At 47.5% G+C, this 16,584-nt stretch overlaps 2 protein-coding genes across 4 annotated transcripts in view; one reads left to right on the top strand and one right to left on the bottom strand.

The window, feature by feature from the left end:
• Window positions 1-16,584, bottom strand: part of Syn3 (synapsin III) — a 389,669-nt gene that overhangs the window by 193,474 nt on the left and 179,611 nt on the right. The window lies entirely within an intron of this gene.
• Timp3 (TIMP metallopeptidase inhibitor 3) overlaps window positions 10,201-16,584 on the top strand; it is a 49,003-nt gene continuing 42,619 nt past the window's right edge. Inside the window, exon 1 of the mRNA XM_050145615.1 lies at window positions 10,201-10,653. Coding sequence (XP_050001572.1) covers window positions 10,530-10,653 — 124 coding nt within the window. The 5' untranslated portion in view covers window positions 10,201-10,529. The remainder of the gene's footprint in view (window positions 10,654-16,584) is intronic.

Genomic DNA, 16,584 nt, shown 5'->3' on the forward strand with positions numbered 1-16,584 from the left:
GGAAGGGGAGAGATGTTGACACAAGTTATGACCCCTTTCACTTCCCCTCTCCTCTTCCCTAGCTAGATGCCAGCACCTCTACCCTGCCAAGGCACAGGCATCATAAGACTGCCAGGCCCCCCACAAGTTGGCTCCAGCTCCAGGCCTCTGAGCCGCCTTCAAGTTACTGTAAAAATGCAAAGTATTCGAGCCATTTTAATTACTGGGAGTTGCATAAGCCAGAAACACGTTTGTTCAAAGGAACAACAGGCCAAAAGAAGAAAAAAAATATTTTCTCCATGCCCCAGGCTCTCCCCTCCTCCTCCCTGTAGCCAGCCTCTAATAACAGGCTCCCAGGTCTCAAAAAGTACCTCAGGCAAATTCAGTCTCTTCTAGCGTGTATTGATAAGACATCAAATTCTTTATTTCCCTTGTAAATACCTGAAGCAGAAACATTTCCAGGCACCTTCGAGCAGTTTGGAAAGTTACTGGTCATGCTTCTCCAGACAGGCTGAAGACTTCATTGGACTATATCATACATGGAGAGAGTGTAGTGATAAAGTAAATAAATGCCATCCAGGTCAACCAGTGGGCAATGTGGGTCCCTTTGGGAGCCAAGTCAGGGGGCTTTCAGCTCCTGAAGTATGAGAATGACTGCATGATATCATTCTTATAAAAGGAACAACCCAGGCACAGTATTCCAGCGATTCTCTAGTGTGGAAAGGAAATCCCTAGAGTGTTGTTGCTGTGTGGTTACAGAACCCTACGATTCCTCTTGATTCTTCAGTAGCCTCTGATCAGTTTGTTACCCCAGTGTGCTAAGGAGGTGCTGTGTATCAGACATTAAATTATGTTCTCAGAACTGAAAACTCAATTAGCCCAAGACAATCCTGAATAAAGAGGGGCAGTACCCAGCAGTATGGGTTGAATGTGAAATGCCCTCCACAGGCTTGTCTATTTGAACCTTTGGTCCCCAGCAGGTAGCACTGTTTCAGGAGGTTGAGCAACCTTGGAGACATGGGGCCTACCTAGCAGAAGTGGATCACTGAAGGCAGGCCCTGCAGCTGATCCTGGTTTTGCTCTGATCCCTCTGCTTCCCAATCCTCCAAAACATAACAAGCCACACCACACACTCCTATCATTGTGGAGAAAGTCTCTCAGAAAACATACCTTGCCTGCCTAGATGGACCCATGCTCCCTGAAATCCGAGGTCAAAACAAATCTTTCCTCATTTAAATTGTTTCTGCCAGGTACATGGTAAGGAAAAAAATAATTAATAAGTCCAGAGGGTGACAATCCAAACACAGTATGATAAGATTTAAGTTGGGTCACCATGAATAAATGCCATCCAGGTCAGGAGGGAGACAGCGTTTGATGACAACCCTGACTGAATAATGTTGACAGCGGCTGTTCAATGATGCTAAGCTAGTGCCAAGCATTCTAACACATCCTTTTGATGTCTCAGTTCATTTATTCATAACCTCTCAAGATAGAGACTAATGTTATCCCAATATTACAGTCAAGGACACTGAGGCACAAGGATATAAAATGATTTACCCAGGGTTTTACTGTTAGGAAATAATAGCAACAGTGAACCTATGAATATCCAACAAGTGGCTCTCTGAGCCAAGAAGCCCTGATTTGCAGTGCTGACCAATTTCTGTGGTGTAAACACTCCCATCACAGTCAGTTCCAGGTTACCTTGTGGTGTCACCGACTGCAGAACTGAGAAAACGCACAAGAGCAGAGCACTGTGTCATACCACTACCACGTAGAGAAAAATCAATGGAAATAATTTCTGGAGTGTTGACCTTAAGGCAGTAAAATGCATACACTCTTGTCTTCTGACAACTTGACTCATGGTTTCTTCTCTTTTTAACTTGAAGATGTTGGGGGAAATGATACTTTCTCAGTAGAAACCATACTCCAGATTTCACATTTTTCATCATCTCCTTCAGAGCTGCTGAAGCTCAGTAAGATTCTCTCTTGATATGCTGGGCATGAGCAGTGAACACAAATCCTAACAGCCCCCCATCATGACAGTGAGCTACTAACTCTCTGCTAAGTCTTTGTGACTCAGCTCCAGTGTTTGGTGGGTCAGGTATACCACATGCAGTTGGGATTATGACATTTTAAACTAATGATGAGTTTATTTGGATATATCTTCATTGTAAGTCAAGGAGTATCTGTGATTAGGAAGTGATGAAGTTTAATGTTAATTGCCCTTGCTTTGAATACAAGTTATTTAATTGTTGGTTTTTGCAATTACAATTTTATGCTAATATGACTATGTTTTACAACTGAGTCAGAGAACTGTAAAAAATGCAGCCATGGATTCTACTGAGCCAATGACAGACAGCCCTGGCATATCCCAGGGACTCTAGGACCCCATTCTTCAGTACCCCAGCAAGCATGAGGAGGATGGCTGAAAGAAGGAAAAATGTTAGAGAAGTGGAAGACTCTGAAAAAAAAAAAGCCTAAAAGATGGATATGAAAGAAAGAAAAACAATAGCAAAATGTCTTTATTGAGCCTCAGTTTCCTAGACTGGCATATAGCGATGGGGAGATGTCTCAAAAGACAAAGAAAGGGCTTACTATGTAAGCATGGGTACCCTAAAGTCAGAGCCCTAGCAGTAATGGAAGAAAGCTGGGCATGGCACAGGCCTGTAAATTCAGTGCTGGGGAAACAGAGATAAACAGTTCCCTGACTGGCCAGCCCGCCTGAATCAGGAAGCTCCAGGGTCAAGGAAAGACAGTGTCTCAAAGAATAAGTTTGATAGTAACAAGAGAATTCTTGTCAACCTTGGGTCTCCACACCATGTGCAACACACACACAAAATATCTATTATTTACGGTAGGGAAGGCTGAAGAAGACATGAAAACACAAGCTCTTTGTAGAAGTTTATAAATAATGTTACCTCATGCCAACAATACACTTTGTGAATGGCCTCTTGGGCAAATTAATTGTCATCAAGAATGTCTTGAGAGACACTGCTAAGGCCCCATGGTCAAATTCAAAGAAATTTACACGACAGGCAAGAACAGGTTGTTCTTCTAGAAGCTTCAGTTTTAGACACTTTGTTTCCATCAAAAGTACCTGCAAACAATTCGGAAGCCAAAGAATTTCAATATTTCCAGAGCCAAAAATGTCTGTGGAAAAATGAAGGCTTGACGGATCTTAAGCAAAGGACTAAGAGCAGAGTGACCGCAGTTGGGGCTGTGAGTCCAGCATCCATCAGCAACCAGTGAGATGGACTTTTAGCAGTGGACACTGCTTCTTCCATCAGAAAGAAAATTAAAGGGGTGGTTGCTGGCTTAGGGAGTAAATGCAACAACACTAAGCCTGACAACCAAAGTTTGATACTCAGGATTCATGTGTTGGAAAGAGAGAACCAACTCCCACAGGTTATCCTCTGACCACTACATGTGCTATTGTACACAATAAATTTAAAATATATATAATTAAAGATAATGAAAATCTCAAAGGGTTTTGTCCAGAAGTTCCTCTTAGGATGACCTCAATCCATATTTTAATTCCATACCCACCGACCCAACATGCTCTCCTGGTGAGGTGGCATGGGGCTCTCTTCAAGTATCAGAATAACAAGGGGTCCCTTTGACGTGGGGTCTCAGCCTACCTCTTAATAATCAGTCTTGTAGGCATAAGGGTAGTGGAACTGTGGCTGGCTGGCTTGCTGATGTTTATGAATTGGTTGTACCCATAAGACTGCTCACCTCTGGAAACCTCTCTGAGAATCTGAGTTCAAGGAGTTGGATCTTCAAACCTCCCAAGGTGGATTTGTGATGGTGATACTGATACCCCCCAAACACATATGTTTCCCCTCAAGTCATTGGTCAGTCTCTTCTTTCAGTACTTGCTAAGTGCCTACTGTGTATAGGTGCCACAATGGGCATTTGAGAAGCATCCAGGTATGCTCGGCTCTAGGGAAGAATCAGACATTTTAACCAATAGGAAGAGCAGAGAGTGAGAGGCGCCCAGATGGACAGCTGAACAACCCAATGCAAGTGGGGCACTGAGGAAACAGGAGAATCAGCAGATATTCAGAAGCTGGTGGCTCTAGCTGATTCATGGAAGATAAGGTGGAGGAGGGAGGGCAGGAGTCATAAAATGGTGCAAAATGGCACTGAGGTAACAGAGATGTAGGTCTGTCTGCAGCTGTGTAACTATGAGGTGGCAGTCCCATGGTGTTCTACATGAATGATGTCACCTCCGGTTTCAGCCTGGTATCATGGGAAGAAGAAGGCCAAAGAGGAGCTTGTACGTCTTCGGAGTTTAAAACTTCACTCGGAAAGCCATGGGATGTGAACTGATCACTTGAAACACAGCCTAGCACGACTTCGGGGTTATATTGAGATGATGGTGGGTAACCGCAAGGCAAGAGAGGAACTGGATAGAACAGGACTCTGGACAACAGGGCAAGTTATGGGTCTGTTGACAGTGTCTGGAAAGACTCTCCAGGGTACAGTCAAGGGTGGGAACAGTGGGAGTGGGAAAGAGGAATGGCTAGGAGAGATGTCCCGTTCAAGACTCTCTAGGACACGGTGAATGGTGATGTCATTACAGGGGCTGAGTCATGCTGGAAGGGACAGAAGGAAGAAGACAGTGAGTTCAGGACAACTGGAGTCTGATTAGGTCATGGGATTTGCAAGTGAAATTGTCACGGGGGGGGGGGGGGGGGGGGGGGGGGGGGGGGGGGGGGGGGGGGGATGGAGGTCAGGAGACCAGAGGGACACCACTATCTTGTCAATCTCATTCCGCTGCACACAGCACACTGGCCAGTCAAGACCAGGGGAGAAGGTGGAATTCGGCAAGGTGGCAGGGGAGGCTAGAAGGGAAGGCAAAAATCCAAGCACAGAAAACAGAAGAGCGGGGGGGTTTGCCACCGAGGGAGAAGGTACCTGAAGAGATGTGGAAAGTGACCGGCCAGGGGGCAGAGGAGCTTCCACAGCCAGCGTATCAAGAAGGCTGTGACTCACAGTGTCACAACCTTTGGGTTCTCCACCATAGGACAAGCCAGTTCCAGTTGTCAGATTAGATTCCACCAAGGTGAGCTCACAGTACTTCTGCAGAAACACGATCTCCAGCCAGGCATGGTAGGAACCTGACCAGTGTCCATCCTACCCTTTCCCTGAGCCCCAGCAGTGATGGCTGGTTGGCTGAGACAAACCTGTGTGGGGCTCTGAGCCTCATACCTTCAGAAAAGCCACCGAGGAGCTAGTTCCTCATTATTAACGGCAAAGTGCAGGAACCCCAAAGGCATAAGGAACACATTAAACCAGGCTTGTGGGGAAGTTCTCCACCACCTCACATTATCCTCTGCAAAAATAATTGACTACCTCAACAAACGGTCATTAAAAGAAAACCAAGAACTGGAATATTTAACTCTGCTTCCCATTTCCCACCACCCCAGAAAACACAGGACACAAAATGTCTCTACCGCACACATGTGTTTTCTGGCTTAAAATTCCTGGGAATAGCTGTCTATGGAAAGAAATGCGAAAACCTCAGCGTTCACGTGAACACAGCCAGGGGTCTTCACTTCCCTGGCAGGGCTGGGGGGTGGGGGAGCTGGGGTGAGGAACGCCCTCCAATTTTACTGCCCTGAAATCGATTCCAGATGGAAACCGGGAAAGATGTTTACTCCCCGCTGGTACCAGACACAGAGTGAAGTTGAAGCACCCACCTTCTTAGGCTCCTAATTGCCCCATGTTGGGCAGCAGCTCTGCTGAGGGTCTGGCTATGGCTCCTGGTGATGGGTGGACCAGGGTGTCTGTTGCTTGGAACAGGCTATTTTGAATATAATGACTTTCACATGGACTGCGGGTTTGGGGGAAGGCATTGTAAGTAGGGTCTGGGGGAGGAGGGAAGCTGAGGTACCTAGGCTTGTCGGTACCTTCTCCGCGTTGAACTTCCGGAGCGCCACTTGGATGAGTAGCATTGTGGCATCCTCAGCTGTGTTCCCAGACCTCACCCAGGCCCCCCAAATCAGTGATTCGCAAGTAAGCCTCAGCCCAGGGGTAGAAGAACTTGGGCAGCTGTGTACCCAGACGGGATGCTGACTGAGAGCTTTGTGGCTATGATACGGGAAGGCTTCACTTCACCCACTCAAGGTCCCTCTCCTGGCTTCTCAATGAGACTGGCAGGCTGAAGGCTCAGAGAGCCATGTTTTCTGGCTTACAGCGCCCCCTAGCATTAGTCAGCGGGATAAACTCAATGAGCTCCTCCAAGCCCAACACTGGGCAGCTGGACTAGTACGGCCATTTAGATCCAATCAGCCGTAACTGAACTGAACCCTGTTGTCAAAGCTCTATCCTTAGGGGCCTTACACTTCAGGAAGGGAAACGGGCAGATGAACAGCCGCATTAGAGTCAGCTACAGGCGAAAAGAACAGAATAAGGCGTGGTGGGGAATCCTATAAAAGGATGAGGCTGAAAGGGCATAAAAGTCCAGTAAATTTTGTCCCAGACCCTTTAATGCTTCCAATCCAAAAGAAAACCAGAAAGATGAACTGGTAACTATCAGAGGCTCTACTCAAAAGAAGACCCCAAATCTCCCTGCTCTGTCATTATCACAATCTCCACTGACATTCTTTGTTTTAAGCCCTGTGCCTTGGAAGACAGAGTAGGAAGGGAATGCAAAAAAAAAAAAAAAAAAAAAAAAAAAAAAAAAAAAAAAAAAAAAAAAAAAAAAAAAGTGACCTAGCGTGTGGCGGATGGGCCTCAGTCTTGGGCACGTTTGTTTGGTGTCAAACCTGCTCACACGGTAAGATCGATTTTCCCTACACAGCCATTCACCTCATTTTTTGCAAATCCCCCAGGGAATAGTAGACTTTTTTTTTTTAAATCACTAAAGGGGCATCTTGCTGGGAATCATAAAGTTTAACTTTATATCTAATAAACATGGAGATTAGTGCCTGAACAAGGGAAGTGACCTGTTCACATCCATTGAGTTGGGAGTGTGACTATTCAGCAACCATGTCTGTAACAGGTTTCCAAAACGGTACCAGATAATAAGTTAGAAAGGGAAACACAAACACAGGCGGTAACCCGCTTAGTCACATAGCACTATATAACGCTGGTCAGCTCAGAAGGGTCTTTTGGTATAGCCAAGAACTCCTAAGCAGTGTAGGTAGCTCTCAGTGAGCCAACTGAAGGGTGTGGAAATACATTTATCACATGTGCTATCAAGGAAGACTTAGCCATGTAGATGTGATGCAGGTAGAAGCCAAGGAATCAGTGTTCACAGCATCAACTTGGCTCTGCCTGTAGCTGACTGTGGGAAGCTAGGGAAGTTCTTCCCTCCTCGAAGATGAGCAGTCTCTGGGCAACTTCGTATCTCCCTTACAAGTCCAAGCAAATGCCTCCTATAGGCTCTACCCTCTGAAATTCGACCACAGGAAGCAGACAGGCCCTCACCATCCCGAGGGAAGTTCCAGCAGCCGAGGGACCGGGTGAGCCTAGTAGGTTGAGAACAAGCCAGGTGCTGGTTGAAGCTTCTTCCGGCTCCCCCTAGATTTGAAAATCTGCCATTGTTCTCAGCTACCAGAAGAAAGCAGGAGAGCCATTATCTTCACTCTTACCCAAGCTCCAAGCCCACTCAATCTTGCCCACTAAACAGACTAAAAAAATCAATCCTTACATATTATTAGTCTGGTGGACAACCTAATGTCCAGATTGATGACTACAAGGTCCACCTGCTTGCAAGACCCACATGAGGACTCAGGGAACATCCTCTGTCTGGTTCCCAGGGTCATGACTAAGCTGGTGTTGCAGAGGTGGAGAGAGAAGGTCATCTCAGTCCAGGCAGAAGAGAAGACTCCTGACCCAGGATGCTCTGTGTGTTCTTGGAAACCCCTAAATTCTGAGCAAGCCAAAGTAGAAGAATCAAGAGGAGATGAGCCTAAAGGAAGGAAAATAATCATAGGACACCTATACTTTGAGCAGGAAGTAGCTGTGGGAACAAGACACACTTCAGATGGCCTCTCTGAGGAATCTGCTCTGTGACATGTAGCAGAAAGTAGTTGCTTGGCACTTGTCTTGCATTCCAGAAAAGGCTCTCCCTTGGAGAAAAAGTAAATGGCATTTTGGACAAAATGGTCTTGTAATAGGGAAGCAGAGGAGAGAGGGCCTCTCGTCTGTAAGATGTTTATCCCAAGTGGATTTGTCTACAAGCTCCTCTAAAGCCTTCCACATGACCGGCACGGAGTAAGGTTCAGCGAATCTCTCAAATCCTACCAAGTATGCCCTCATTCAACCTAGTTCCCCAGAGTGGCCCCACAGTGTCCAAGGCTCAGGCCTCAAGTGGTTACTGGCTATATCCATACTCAAGTCTCCTGGGATCTTCTGAGGGCTAAAAGGCATCATGGCCTAATAGCTCAGGCCTGCAAGTGCCAGGAAGGGAAATAATATAACCATATTCCAGGAGATGGGGCTAGAAAAACAATGAGGGGGCCATGGCACCATGGAACAGAATGAAAGAGGTAGGGGCTTTCAGAGCTGATTGGGGAGAAGACAGAAAGATATGGGAACTGGGTCCTCTTCTCTATAGTTAGAATGGCTTGGAAGAGTTTACAGAAGATTCTGGGAAGCATTTGGGAGGCTGAGAGTTCAAAGCCAGCCTAAACTACATGATAAGACCCTGCCTCAAAGTAACAGCAGTGCCCACACCAATAAAAGATACAAAATAGTCTAACAAGGGAAGTACAATAAAAAATAATGTTATCACAATACTCTCTGTTCTGTCATTAAAAAGAGTCTCTTGGGGGAACAGTCCAAGGGGTTCTCTTGCATTTTCCTTTTTTGTTGCGAGTTTTCAGCATTTCTGTACCTAAAACACACAGCACCTTCAAAATCATAATAGAACATAAGGCAGGAAAGAAAAGGAGATCGCAATAAGAACCCTGTCAGTTAGATCGAACCGCCGCTAAGTCCAGGGGCATCTGTCTCTTTTGTGTGAGCAGGCAGTGAGAGAGTGTGACAGGAGCGCCCCCTTTCTGGGCTTGTTTCCTCAGCTAGAAGGTGCACGTGACACCTGTTCTTGCTTTCCTTACCAGAAGGAATAGAGTATGGGAATCCTGCTTTTAAAAACAGAGCATAGGTCAGGTGTGGTGCTGCCTCTCTGTCAATAGCAGTGGGGAGCCCAAGGCAGGAGGAGCCTGAACGTGTCTCAAAAAGACAAAGCAACAATAGTGTGTGTATACCACACATGCACACATCACAATCAAGAGGCCACTTAAATAACATTACCAATACTCTTCGTTTACTGTTAGTTATCCAGGATCCGGGATAGTTTTCTCCAGGATCTGGTTTTATTCTACTTTTGGATCGCTTAACTTCAAAGTTCCTTGTTTAAGGAAGGACGGCTGTCTGCCACCGGCGAGACATGCTATCATACTCCCCGTTTATTCTATATTCTGTCCTTCAAAGGCGAGCCAGGCCTTTCCACTTGCTCGTCTCCTTGCATGATGTCAGCTCAGAGAACCCTTCTCCTACTGTCCAACAGAAAGCAACGCCCTCTTAGTCATTCTGACCTAGGTCTGTATCTAATCTAGCTTCCTCGTAGCTCTAGTACAATCACCCTGGCTGCAAGGGCTTTGCTTGGAATCCAGAACAGCGTTTGGTGAATGATTCCACGGTTCCATTTACCCCCAGTGACAACTACCATAGCCAGTTCCAAAAGGCAAAGGGGTGGTGGTGGGGTGGGGGTGCTGAGAAAATGTCATCTATCTAGGTGTTTCCTCTTACTCTCTGCTCTCTCTAGGCAAGGTAGGAAGGTGAAATTTTCTTCGAGGCTTCCTTCTAGACTTTTTCCAGGAGGCAGGATCAAGGACTCTACATCGCAGGGCCACCTGGGTCACAGGGAAGGAAGGGACTGTGCTGCCTCTCTGAGTGACTGGGAGTGGAGACTTGTTTGGGTCGAAGGAGCTCGGGAGTGCCGGTGGGCGTAGGGCAATGGGGCCGTGGGGCACCGCTGCAGCGCACACTGTCCCAGGACGCGCCCAGCCCACCCACTCAAGTGCCCTCAACCGCATTATTCCCTATAAGGATCTGAACAGTCCGGGCCGGCCCCTCCCTGTCGCCCCGCGCCCCCCGGCCCCGCCCCTTTTTTGGAGGGCCGATGAGGTAATGCGGCGCTGCCATTGGTCGGCGGGAGCGGCCCCCGACCTCCCGAGGGGCTGGGTCCCCCTTGTGCCCCTATATCACTCCGCAGCCCTGGACTCTGCGCACAGTGGGCAGCAGGCAGCCACCAGCACCGGGAAGCTTCTTCTCCCGCTTCTCCGCTCTGGTTCCGGATCCTTCTCCTGGAGGCCACTCACTGGCTCTGCGGACGCGTGCTCCAGCCACCCAAGGCCAGTTCGCGGAGTCCCAACCCGTCCCGCTGAGCTACTTGGAGGACACTTTCCCGGAGCTCAAAGTTGCCCAGCGTGCACGATCAGACCTGGCGAGTGAGCTCGGACTGCAGTATCCGCGCCAGCACTCGGCAACTTTGAAGAGACCAGCCGTCCCCGCAGCGGACAGCAGCAGCTACGATGATGACTCCCTGGCTTGGGCTTGTCTTGCTCCTGGGCTGCTGGAGCCTTGGGCACTGGGGCGCCGAGGCGTGCACATGTTCGCCTAGCCATCCCCAGGATGCCTTCTGCAACTCCGACATAGGTAAGCGCTTTAGGAGGCACCAAGCAAGCTGCGTGCCGTAGCAGGCGACTCGTTTTCCATGGGCTGGGACTCTGTGTGGGGAGATGCCTTTTAGAGGGAACCCAAGCAGTGTCCTAGTGGTCTCTGGCTGGCAGGAGTGAACGTGGACCCTGCTTGACATCTAGAAAATTTCCCCATTGACTCTTGCAGAGAAAGAGCTGGAGGAGCAGGGTGGGAGAAGGTTCTGAAAAGTTGGAACGCTAACTGAAGCGCTGGGAGCTCGAGTACTCTTTACAAGAAGTTGCCAACTTGTGCGGGTGGAGTTGCGAGAGAAAACTACCTTTCAGAGATTGCTTATCGCCCGCGCCCTTGAACTTTATTTTTTTTCCTTGAGATTCAACCAGCGTAGCTGCAGGCTCGCCCAGCAAGTGCTGGGGCTTCTTGCCTGCCAAGTTTGGGTGGCTAGAAAGGGGGGCGGAGGGGGGTGGATCCACACAGAAGAAAACTGTAGGTTTGACTCCCTCCCTGGGAGAACTGCATCTGAGTGTCATAGGTGCCTTGAGGTGACTGTAGGGGATCACATAGCTGTGAAAATTCACAGGAAGGTTATTGTTATTATTTTTTTTCTTGAATGTATGTGAGGAGGGAGAGTGAGCAAGGGAGAAAGCAGATTTGATGCCAAGGGTCTCATCACTTGTGATGTGATAATTGTCTCAAAGAGACTGTTTGCTGATTAGAGAGACTTGATAAGAAGCAGAGCCCACTGTCCAGATGGCCTGAAGAGTGCTGGGGAGGCTTGTGTTTGGAGGGGCCCCAAGTGAAGAAAGAGGAAACTAGAAAATCTCCCATTTCTCCAGCCCCTAAAGCACTCGGTCCAATATCCCTGCTGTGAGTTTGCAGGGCAGGGGTGGGACACGAGGCCATCCTTGGCCTGTGTCAATTCAGAGGTGAAAAATGGGGCATGTGTGTTTGAAGTATGGTCATGATGGAGAAGGAAATTTTCCACTGGGTCTCGGGTGAGGGATTCCACTCTGCAAGTGTGTTGTGGTGAGGAGAGGGAGGAGTGGGAACCTGGCAGGGGAAGCAACTGAGGTTGGAGAGGGGCCAGGCCAGCCTTGGGGGAAATCTGGGAGGTGGCTATGGTGGCCAGGTCAGTGGACTTGGCAGCCCAGGGTGTTTGTGTGACCTGCAGTGACCCTTGATGGAGGTTTCCTGGGACCTGCAGGAACACACCCTTCACCCTTCCCGGGTGGGTCTTTGGGATTGCTAGGAAGCATCCTTTGGATTGCTGGAGAGGACTGGGAAGGTTTTCTCCTTTCTCCTGAGTGTGGTCCCCACCCAGATTCCTCTGAACTTTTCTCTGCTCTCACCAGCCCGGTGACATTCCCAGCTAGTTGGTGCCAAGTTCTGGTTTTGCTCAGCCTAGAACATGCTCCTAGCCTGTGAGCTAGCAGATGGAATCGGGGTGTTAATTTCTGCTTTACAGTGGGCTGAGTGTGCTCAGCTTGGTTTTATAGTATGTATAGGGGAGAGAGGAATCTCATCTCTATCCCAGGTGCCTATAGTCCAGAGGTTTCTACACTGAAGTTCATGGGAAAGTGGCAACATGAGCTGGTAGATCCTGTTCCCAGTGGGCTTTTCTGGAATCAGCTCATTGCTTGCTTAAGGACCCTACTGTATGTGGGGGTCTGATGAAGCTTCTTGTAATTTCTATGGCTTTACTCAAGAAACAGCTTCCTCCTCTTAATACACTTCCCAGAGAAAAGTTCAATTGCTAAGAAATATGCCAAGCACAGAACAGTGTAGTAGCAAAAAGAAAAAGAGAGAGAAAGAAAGAAAGAAAAATCATTGCTCTGGCAGGGATCCAGACTCACTCAGTCTTTAGCTTGGTGCACTGCACAAGGGATGAGATAATGCTTTTAAAAATGGGAGGTGTGGGTGTGGGCCTCTGGCTTGTTGACCTGCCGCCTGACAGCAGCAAACACTCTGCGGCCTCCAGTAGATGGCTCCCAACTGTCCTCTGGACGCCGGAGCCCCCTAAGTTTGCTCAAGATAGCCTGACACCTTCCTCTTCTAGAACCTTCCTGCATGGATTTCTCTCATCCTGGCCGGATGTCACGTTGCCAGGGAAGGGCACAGCATGTCTGGCTTAGCCCTTCATAAGCCCCCATAACCACCCCACAATGGCCTTCCCTCTCCTGTCTCTTTATCCATGGGTGTCTCTTTCTCCCTTTCTTTTCCTGAGCCCAGGGGACTGGCACAACCCTTTGGGTGAGGAGGACTTAAAAGGTGTTTCCATGGCAACTGCAGGCCCTGCACCCTATCAAAGTGTTTAGGAGAATGAACTACATGGAGGCTTATCAGATACTCGGTGGGGCAAAGAAAGGGACTTGGCAGCAGTCACCTCACTTGGGGCCCTCTCTTTACCAGGCATTGCCCCTGAAACTCCTTCAAAACATTGTCTCAGAAAGGACAGGGTGGGTGCTGGGAATAAAGGAGGTAGCCCTGGCTAGGCTGATCTTGCTCTGCCAGCCTTAATTCAGGAAGGGATGGGTAATGCTCACAGTGTTCTGAACATTGGAGTGGGGTGGTGTGTGTGTGTGTGTGTGTGTGTGTGTGTGTGTGTGTACACGTGTGAGTATGTGTACCATGTGTACCAAGGCTAATAGTGTCTTAAGAAGCCTGGTCAGAGGCAGATGGTTGTTGGGCAAGAGGAAAAGAGAAAAAAAAAACAGGCAACTTTCAGACCTATGCTGGTGTGCAAACACTTCAAAGATGTTCTCTTAACTTCTCAGCAACCTTAAGTGTTGTTGTTGCATCCATTTCTCAGATGGCAAATACTGAGGCCAAACCAAGTTATGCTTATACAAGGCCACCCTGCAGTGGGGAGGCATGGAGTTAGTCAGTCACACCTATGACATTTTCCAACTCCCCTTGAATCCTTGACATTCTAAGGCAAGAATGTGCCCCTAGAATCCAAAGGGAAGGAACAGATGGTGTTTTCATCTAGATTAGGAAAGTTTTTCTCAGAACTTGGAAGGCAGCTAAAATGGCCAGGGACTTTAATTAAGTATCATGTTTGCCAAGGAAGAATTAATTATCGTTTATAACAGAACAAAAAAAAAAAGAAGAAATTCCCTATGTTCTTTGGTTGTTAGAACCAGAAAAGATTCTCAAAATCATTAGGCTGAGTTGAAAAAGTGACTGGCTGTGTCACTGAGGCCAGCGAGCAGTGGGGCTGATATAAACCCAACTGATTTGTGGGAGACAGTTAGGGATTCCCAGAAGGGGTGCATGCATGAGACGTGAGCCAGGGAAGAGATCTGCAGACTGGGTTCCTGGTAGATGCAGCAGGTGCCCTCGGGTCTGTCCCACCCCATTCCATGGACAGATAAGACTAGAACGCGGCCGGGAAGGGGCTGAGGTTCTGCTGGAATAGCAGGAACGCTTGAGCTCAGTTGCTGAATGGCACATTCCAACAGGTTCGTTAATGAGAAACAAAACAACACAGTTCGAGTCACTTTTGTCCTTTACCACTTCAGCCTGTGTGGACATGGAAGTCTACTCCTGGGTGGTCTCGAGAGGCCGTGTGGGATGGTGTGGCAGGGCCTTGGGGCAGGGCACAGCTGGGCTCAAATCCTCCCCCAGGGTCTTGTTGGCTTTGTGTTGAGGCATTTATTTAGTGGGGTCTGTTTAGCTTTCACTCTCCTCATTATAAAAAGACCGAAGGAATTTGTACCTTTTCAGACCATTTTTATTCATGCTTTTAAACTTAAGGTTACAATAATGAGTGTATCTTATGTTCTTCTCTTTTTCTGTATGTCATTTATCCATTCATTTCTGTCCACCTATATGCCTATTATCTATTGTCTTTTATCTATCACCAATCTCTCTGTCTTCTATCTATCTATCTATCTATCTATCTATCTATCTATCTATCATCATCATCATCTATCTATCTATCATCTATCTTTATCTTCTGTCATCTATTTATCTATCATCTATCAATCATTTCTTCATCCATCCACCTATATAAAAATCAGAGAAAGATAAAGTTCTTTTGGATCACTGCCTCAATCAACACTACTTCTCTCTAGTATTACATAGGACTATACTTTTTAAAACCCAATACTGAGTTAAAACAGTGATTACTGTGTGCTAGGCACCATTCTAAATAATCAACATGCATTAGCTCAGTCAAGTCTCTCAGCAATCCTAAGAGACAGATGAACTGTTGCCATCTTCATTGAAGAAACTGAAGCACAGAAAAAACTAGATAACCTGTTCAGTGCTATATCTGGTAAGTAACAGAACCTAGTATTTAAACGGATGGAGCTCACCTCTAAGGTATATCCAACTACACTATGTAATATGTATACTACTATAAGCGATGATATTGCTATGATAATCTAATATCCCTATGAATCTACCTTCATTTATTTAGATGTTTCCTCTTCATGGATTTTTATGCTTCTAACAACTTCTCATCCTTAGAAGGGTGTTGGGACAAGCAGCATGATATTGTCTTCTGCTCTGGGCATGGATGTTTCTCTATGGCAAGTGTTTCTCTATGGACATGTTGGACGGAAGCAAGAGCGCTGTGTGTTTTAGTTTTTGCTGCAGTCTGCGCTCCCGCAGCTGCCGCGTGTTGACTGTACCTTTTAAATGTGCAGCTGGAGGGATGGGGGATGGGCATGGAGGCGATGTCCCAGGGCTGTGTTAAGGACACATTCAGGCTTCTCTCAAATGGAAAACAATTTCAGACATTTTCTTGGTATTCTGAGGACCTCTGCTCTCGGATAGCCTTTTTATCTTCTTGAAAGGGAACAAAATTAAGGCCACTTAGGCCAAGTTAATGGGATCATTTTTATATCAAGAATAGGCCTTAAGTGGTAGGACAGTCACAGCCCTCGGCTGGCTCTTCTGGAGTACTCTAGTCAGAGATGGCTGTGGGGTTTTGCTTTTATAATAAGTGGAGTGCTTTTCATTATCTAAACTTGTTTGGCCTTTGGTTTTTGCATGAACTCAGGTTCAAAAGTGTGTGTGTGAAACCCAGGCACAGGGTTCTGTCTCCCTGTTGGGCTCAGGGCGGCTGTGAGAAGACGGATCCCTTTGTTCCCTCCTGCACTCATTACTGCATCTGGACAGTGCTTGGATGGGAGCAATAAGATGGCCTCAAACGAGGATGGAAGTGAATAGCTGAGGCCAAGGCAGAGTGGCTGTCAGAGAAAGACCCTGGGGTCTTGACATCGTGATACCTTTTAAAGAATGAATTCTACTGCCCTTATTGAAATTCTTCAGTGGGTTAATGATATAAAGTACAATAAAATGGCTTTTCTGAGGACCAATAATAGGCCCCACCCACCTCTTCATTGGTCCTTCCTGCTCTAGAAAATCATGTTTTCTGCCTGGCTCTTGACCCACGCTGTGCACACCCTCATGAACTTGTATTCCGGGTCTCACTTGGTCCCATTTTTCTTCTATGGTACGGGTGCAGAAGAACCCTTCCAGCTGCAGCATGACACCATTTCTGCTAAAAGCCAGCTGCTCTGAAATTGCATGAGGCATGACCAGAGGGCATCATTCCAAAGCCAGACCCACATTCCTGCTGTGTATTACCCTGAAAGGGAGGCACCTGATTCGTTCCCTGCTTGTGTGATAAAGTCTAGCCCCACCATCTAGTGGAAAGAACGCTACAGCATCCTCCTAATCAGACCTTCATCGGGCGGGTTGGCAATTACATTCCGTGGCACTGGGCTGGGCTCCTTCCTCGCAAACCAGTTATTTGTAAAGTGGGGGCTTCCCTTCCCAGCTACCCGCTCAGTAGCTTCAGACTGAAGAGGGAACACTACCTACCTAAGATCACAGCATCACAGTGCAGCCCGAAGCTACATCCCCAAAGCCTGTGTTCGGGATCATTCTTTCCTGTAGACTTCTTTCCCCTTCTCCTAT

The sequence above is a fragment of the Alexandromys fortis genome, unplaced genomic scaffold (assembly GCF_014885135.2).
Source record: "Alexandromys fortis isolate MF-2015 unplaced genomic scaffold, M_Fortis_MF-2015_v1.1 scaffold_50, whole genome shotgun sequence".
NCBI classification, from domain to species: Eukaryota; Metazoa; Chordata; class Mammalia; order Rodentia; family Cricetidae; genus Alexandromys; species Alexandromys fortis.